We start from the raw sequence: 7,015 nt of genomic DNA on the forward strand, positions 1-7,015 counted from the left end.
TTTTTTTTTTTTTTTTTTTTTTTTTTTTTTTTGTTACTAGAGATTGAACTCAGGGCACTTTACCACTGAGCTACATCCCCAGCCCTTTTTATTTTTAATTTTGGAATTTTGAGGCAGGGTCTTGTTAAGTGGCTGAGGCTAGCCTTGGACTTACAATCCTCCTGCCTCAGCCTCCCAAGTTGCTGGGATTATAGGCATGCACCACCATGACCAGCTTAAGCTGCTTTGTTCTGAAACCAGCCTATGGGTTTCAGGCCCTGGGGAGCAATGTCCCTTCCTCAGGCTAGCATGTCTGACCAGTATATGGGCCTTCTCTTATCATTCAGAGTGGAGAATTCTAAGGACCGGGCCCAGGGAGGTCAGGCAGCCCCCACTCTGCTGAGGCTCTGGAAGAGCCCCCAACGTGTCACTGACCTCCTCCCTCGCCCCATGTACCTGTCCATATGACAAAGATACTTTTCTTCCAATGAACCAGGCTGGACTAGGTCTCTGAACTGGCACACTGACTTCTAACAACTTCCTCAAGAGGAAGTCCAATCTGAAGGTGTTTTTTGATCTTTCGGGGTGTGTGTGTGTGTGAGTGTTTGTGTACTTGGGATTGAACTCAGGGGTACTCAACCACTGAGCCACCTCCCCAGCCCTATTTTATATTTTATTTAGAGACAGGGTCTCACTGGGTTGCTTAGGGCCTCACAGTTGCTGAGGCTGGCCTTGAACTCGCCATCCTCCTGCCTCAGTCTCCTGAGCTACTGGGATTACAGGTGTGTGCCACTGCGCCCGGCTGTTTTTTGATCTTGAATGGACCAAACAAAATGCCCCAGTAGCCTAGGCATGGCCTCAGAAGCCAGCCATGGTTGTTATGTGTACAGGCCACCTACCTCCAGGGCTTGGGCCGTGCCCTGGTCCCAGTGTGTGTTTCCCTCCAATTTCCATGTGGAAGCTATAATTCCCATGTGGTGGGATCAGGAGGTGGGGGCCTTTGGAGGTGAGAGGTCCCGAGGGTGGAGCCCTCTTGTGCCCACACAAGAGCAGCTCCAGAGAGCTCTTTCTCTGCTCTGCCATGTGCAGACAGTGGTGTGGATGTCATCGAACTTGGAAGAGGCCCTCGTGGGAACGGCCCATGCCGCACCCTGATCTCACGCTCCGAGCCCCCAGAACCTCGGGAAGTAAAGGGTGCTGTTTAAACCGCTCTCTCTCCTTGTCCTGGTGGCTGCAGGACAGGCTGCCGACTCCTCTGGCTCCAAGGACTGCCTGGGGCTGGCAGGGCTGCTTCTCAGCCTCCAGAAAGGGGCTCCGCCACCATCAGGGGACACCCACCCGCCCTGGTCTCAACAGTGAGGCAGGAATGGACACAGACGCGGGGACACTTGCAAACTCCCCAGGCCCCTCCCTGCTGACCTGATGACCTCCAGCTCTGTGCAGGCGTCCAGGAGGCCCAGGGCCTGGGACTCCCCCCTCTCCTGAGAGCTGGTGTGCACAGGGGTGGTGTCGGAGGAGGACACGGTCTCCGCCTGCTCCTCGTTGAAGGGGTTGTGGCGCTGGGTGGGGCTCTTGGTGGACGCCTTGCTGCTGGTCAGGTCTGAAGCAGTGGAGCGGGGGCCGCTGACAGTGTCCGTGAGGTCGCCATCTGGGAGGACAAGGAGATAGGAGACTGCCCATCAGATCCCCGCTGGGCCCCAGAGGATAACCACTCGGGGTGGGGGGGCGAGTGACTCCTCCAGGGAGGCCTGACAGGGTGGCCCTGTTTAAAGAGCTGAAGCCCCAACCCAACAAGTCATGGGACTTGTGCTCTAGGAGCAACCTGGAGGGACCGCCATCTCGCCACCCCGGGACCCTCAGGATCTGGCCTGTTAAGGTCAGTGGTGAAGCAGCTTCTAGGCCCAAGGGCAGGGTGACCTTGCTGCCTCCAAGGGAGCCAGGAGGGACAGGCCACACACCTCCTAGATGAACCTAAGAGCGCTCCTGCCAGAGGACAGGCGCCCGCCACCTCCTGCAGCCCACTCCCCGCTCGCAGGGCTGAAGGAGGCCCAAAGTCCTCTGAAGGCCACAGACAAGAGACACAAAGGAAGCAAGGAGAGTGGAGGAAGACACCGGAGAAGACGGGGGGGGGGGGGGTGGGCTGCAGGGGGGAGCCAGAGGGGGCCTGGTGGGCAGAGCGCAGGGGGAGAGCGACAGGAAACAAGGACCCGAGGCGAGGGGGGGCTGCCCAGACGCCTTGCAGGCCCTTCAGAGGGTGTGGCTTCTCTTCCCAGCCCCCATCAGCACTCCCCGGGGACAGGCCAGGCGCCCCTTTAAGGGTGGTGCTGAGAGCCCGGTTCCATTCAAACCTCAGCTTGCTGATGGGTCCTCTTGGGGTCACCCCCTCACCCACTGCCCCTCCAGCGCTGGCCTAAGCAACTTCCCCCGACCCCCTTCAGCCACCTCAAGTCACTGGGACACGCAGGGGGCACCGCCATGACAAGCACCAGGCTGCAGTGGCAGACGGGAGCTGGCCAAGCAGAGAACTGAGCCCAGATGGTGCGACCACATGGGCAGGTCAGCGGCCAGGGACACAGCTGTTTCTGCCCCATTTGCTGGCATATGGACAGCTTGCTGGCCATTATCTGCCCAGAAGAGAGGTGACAAACACGCTCCCCTCAGCCCCACTGGAAGGGCCCAGTCTGCTGTCACCTTCTTAGTGGAACTTAGAAACCATGGGCAGCTGCCTGCTGAGCCTGCACATCAGCCTTTTTTTAAAAAAAAAAAAAAAAAAAAGAGCACCGTCTTTTGCTATAGAAATCAGGAGGGAGCTGGCCTAATCTCCAGCTATGCCGGAAAACAAGAGTGACCCACGAGGCTCTCATCAGATCCCTGGGACTCTAGGGCCTGGCTGTCAGAGGCTTTTAGGAAACCATGCCCTGACTCCAGAGCCATCTCCTGCTCGGCGTCCAGCCCTATGCTGTCCTCAGCATGTGAGCTGCCCATGGGAGGGGTTCTAAGAGGCAAGGGGGCAGACCCCTGAAGTGTTGGGCAGCAAGGCACAGATGCCACCAGCCCTGCAAAGAAGCCAAAGACCACTGAGCATGGTGGCTCATGCCTATAATCTCAGAGACTTAGGAGGCTGAGACAGGAGGATCACAAGTTTGAGGCTCTCTTTAGCAACTTAGTAGACCCTGTCTCACTAAAAATTAAAAAGGCTGGGATGCAGCTCAGCAGTGGAATGCTCCTGGGTCCCTAGTACCAAAAAAAAAAAAAAAAAGAAGAAGAAGAAGCAGAAAAGCTTGAAATGGCCACCCCCATCCCACCCCAGGGCCCTGAAATTTTTTTTTTTAAATGTCGATGGACCTTTATTTTATTCACTTATTTGTATGCGGTGCTGAGATGGAACCCAGCGACTCTCACATGCTAGGCAAGAGCTCTACGACCGAACCACAACTCCAGCCCCCAGGGCCCTGAATTTTGAGGTCCCCTAAGTCCAGTTCTCCTCCAGGCCCCTGGGGAAGACAGACCCTCCCTAGGCGAGTGCCCCAGCATGCTCGGGAACTCTTCAGCGCTCAAGGAGCTTTGGAAAGCAGGAGGTTATGGTCAGTGGAGACACATCTCCCCCTGCCCTGGGCCTGAGTAAGCACTGCATCTGGGCAATTGGTCCTCAGGCCCCAGGGAGCTCTGAAGGGCTGCAGAGGCCGGTCAGGCCCTGCTTGTCAAATGGTGTAACAGGCACGTCAGGAAGGGTTAGTTGTTAGAGTCAGAGGGAAAACCAACGCCTGGCACGTGTGCAATAGACAGGCTGAGAGGTGGACCAAGTCCTGATGGAATTCTGGGTTCAGGCTGATTAAACTAGAACCATTCACTTGGCCAAGTGACATGATTTATTTTTCCCAATGCTGTATCCTATTTCCTTCAAAGTTAAGCTATTTCATACTAAAATTACTTGGGAAAGATCTTCTGTCACCCATTACTCGGAGATCATGTCTTTAATGTAGGGGAACCCTTGTTCCTCATCCTTGGGAGGGGACCACCCTCCGGCTCCCGGCAGCAAGCCCTTCAGGAAGGGGGTCTGGGATGGCCCGAGATGTAAGGAGGACACACTGACCTATCAGAAATGCCAGCTCTGCTCGGGGTATCACAGCAACCTGGGCAGCTGCTTTATGAATTTATGTAAGCCCAGCAGCAGGTGACAGGCAGAGAGGTGTCCACACGCTGCCACTGCCCAGCAGACAGGGTGGGAGGGTTGGTGGATCTTATTTTTGTCTGACTTAAAACTCCCAAGAGAACCTCCTGGAGGCCGTTTCAGCTCTGCCTGGGCAGCTCCCTGACTTGGACCTCAGTCTCCTTCAAAATATCTTCAAGGTGCCATCAGGAGTGGACCGCCATGGTCAAACCCTCTCCCAGACCCTCATCTAGCCCAGGGAGCTCACAGCCCACAGGTTTAAGGGCCTCATTCTCCAGAACAGCCTCTGCTCACTGGGTCAGGCCACTAGGCCCCACAAATGAGCCGCTCCCTCTGTACCCCAACTGCCCCTGCAATCAGGAAGGCGGATCTAGGAGTCCCGAACAATCACTAGTGACCCCCGACCCCTGTGCAGAGGCAGGAGCTCCCTGGGGAGCAGGGGGGCGCCTGGGCTAAGGCCAAGTTCTCCTGCAGAATTCCATCGACAGAAGGCCAGGCCTGGCTTTGTTACGATCAAGGATTATCGTCAGTAATAGGGAGCTGATCTTGAACATGCAGCAAGCTTGGCATGGAAACATCGCACAACAGGAAAAGAGGGTCACAGCGGACTGTCCCACCTTCCCAGTCTGTGCTGGGTACAGACGGCACTGCTGGAAACACATCTCCAAAATCATAATCTACAAAAACGAGGGACAAAACTGAAGATTAGAAACACAGGAGTCGAGGGGGGTCACGAGGGGTCATGGGGGGACATGGGGGGAAACGGGAGGGAGCTCCCTACCTCTTTCCTAACCAGGAGTCCGGAAGCCCAGCTCCTGGCCAGCTGTGGGGCCTCTGGGGGCCATTCCTTTCCACACCCAGAACCTGCTCTGGCAGAGACGAGCAGGGGGGCCCTCCGCCTAGCCTCACGCTCTGCTCCTTGCCTCCTTTCCTTCCAGGCCTGGGGGGCAGCAAGGCCCCCCCCCCCAGTGCCTGCGTCTACTCTACAAGCTGCCAGGATGAGGCGGCTCGTGGGGGGTCTGGCAGCTTCTTCAAGGCCGTGCCCTGACTGCTCCTGAGGCGGCCCACGCGGCCAGCAGAGCAGCTGGAGCCTTCCCCGGGCACAGAAGAGTGCAAGTCACACCCCAGCCGGGACAATGACCCATGGCACAGCAGAAGTGAAGAAAGGGGAAGGTCAAGGCCCTGTGCTGAGGCAGTTCTAAGGAGGCAGAGGGAATCCCCTTCCCTGGAGTGAGGTGAAGGGACCACGGCCCCCACAGGCACGAAGCCGGGGCAATGGCCAGTTTAGAAACGAACACCAAGCCCTAAGGTTTGAGAAAAACCAGGTTGTTCTATCGGATGTTGGATTGAAACAGAATGACCAAAGGCACCTCTCGGTCTCTGCACCCACGGTGCACCCAGCCCTCCCACAGCAGCAGTGTAGGGGGAGCTCAGTGGACTTGGGCACACACAGGGACCTGGCCAGCGTCCCTGCACATCTGACCTGCCAGCTCTCTCCTCCTTCCAGAGGTGGCTCGGCCCGTCCTGCCCAGGACCTTGTGTGGTGCAACCTCCCCAGGGAGGCAGCACTCGCCCCGCCACGGGAGGCAGGCGTCTCCAGGACACACCACAGCTAACCCTCCTTGCTCAGAAATCTGCCCTGGGACTGCGACAGGAGCTTCTGGAAATGTGTCTAATACTCATAAAATCTTGTTTTGGCTCTTTGTGCCTGGAATCCATTCTTCAGCCACCACAGGACTCGGTTGGCTTTGCTGGACTGCAAGTCTCAACCACTGAATCAAAACCACCAAGAGAGATGTCACCAGCCAGGCTCCCACGGCTCCAGTCCATCTGGGGCAGAGGCATAGTCCCCTTCTGCCCAGGGCCACTCACCCTCGCTGGATGGGGCGATGGCACTGTCATCCCACTCCAGGTTGGTGGAGGTGACAGAATTGAAAGAGTTGAGGGACAGGCTGTCTGAGCCATGCACGGAGCTGGGAAGGCGGTCTTCAAAGTCCAGCAGGTACTGAGGTTTATAGTAGTCAGGCATGTAGGGGGCCAGGTCCAAGTAGGGGGCATCCTGGGGAGAGTGGAGAGGACATGGGGTGGGAGGTCAGGCGGATCAGGAAACGCCAGAGTCCAGGCAAGGAGACTCGGGTCTGACGCCCCCGCCCCAGGCTCTTTCTCCTTTGGGAAATCAGGGTGCCTGACAAGTGAATGCAGAGATGCGCTGCTAAGAAGAGTAAGGTGAAGGGTACGGGCTGGGCTCAGTGGGCCAGATCCACAGCACCACATAAAAATGAATCAACAAAGGGGCTGGGGCTGGGGCTTAGTGGTAGCGAGCTTGCCTAGTATGCATGAGGCACTGGGTTTGATCTTCAGCACCACATAAAAATAAAGACAATAAAGTCCATCAACAACTAAAAAAAATATATTTTAAAAAAATGAATAAACAAAATAAAGATATTGTGTCCACGTATAACTGAAAAAAAAAAAAAGAGTAAGGTGAAGAGTCTGGCTCTTCAAGCTGCGGCCCCAGCTATGGAGTCAAGTGCCGTCAGGGGTGGAGCTGGCCCAGCGAGAACAAGGCCATGTGCTCCCTTCCCAGCCTCCAAAAAGAGAGGAAAGACAGGTGCGGCGTGCACACCTGTGATCCCAGCTACTTGGGAGGCTGAGACAGGAGAATGGCAAGTTTGAGGCCAGCCTTTACAACTTAGCAAGACCCTAAGTAGTGAGACCTTGTCTCAAGAAAATTAAAAGGACTGTGGATGTGGCTCAGTGGTAAAAGCACCCCTGGGTTCAATGTTCAGCACTACAAAAAAATAGAATAAAATAAAAAGTCCTAAAGCTGTAAAAGAAACCAGTGCAGCGGCGCACACCTGCAAT

At 56.0% G+C, this 7,015-nt stretch overlaps 1 protein-coding gene across 1 annotated transcript in view; it reads right to left on the reverse strand.

The window, feature by feature from the left end:
* The window catches only part of Plekhm2 (pleckstrin homology and RUN domain containing M2), a 37,574-nt gene that overhangs the window by 8,539 nt on the left and 22,020 nt on the right, over window positions 1-7,015 (reverse strand). Inside the window, exons 7-9 of the mRNA XM_015485663.2 lie at window positions 6,023-6,209; window positions 4,768-4,827; window positions 1,399-1,627 (exon numbers count right to left, since the gene is read on the reverse strand). Coding sequence (XP_015341149.2) covers window positions 1,399-1,627; window positions 4,768-4,827; window positions 6,023-6,209 — 476 coding nt within the window. The remainder of the gene's footprint in view (window positions 1-1,398; window positions 1,628-4,767; window positions 4,828-6,022; window positions 6,210-7,015) is intronic.

Source organism: Marmota marmota, unplaced genomic scaffold (genome assembly GCF_001458135.2).
Source record: "Marmota marmota marmota unplaced genomic scaffold, marMar, whole genome shotgun sequence".
Lineage (NCBI taxonomy): Eukaryota > Metazoa > Chordata > Mammalia > Rodentia > Sciuridae > Marmota > Marmota marmota.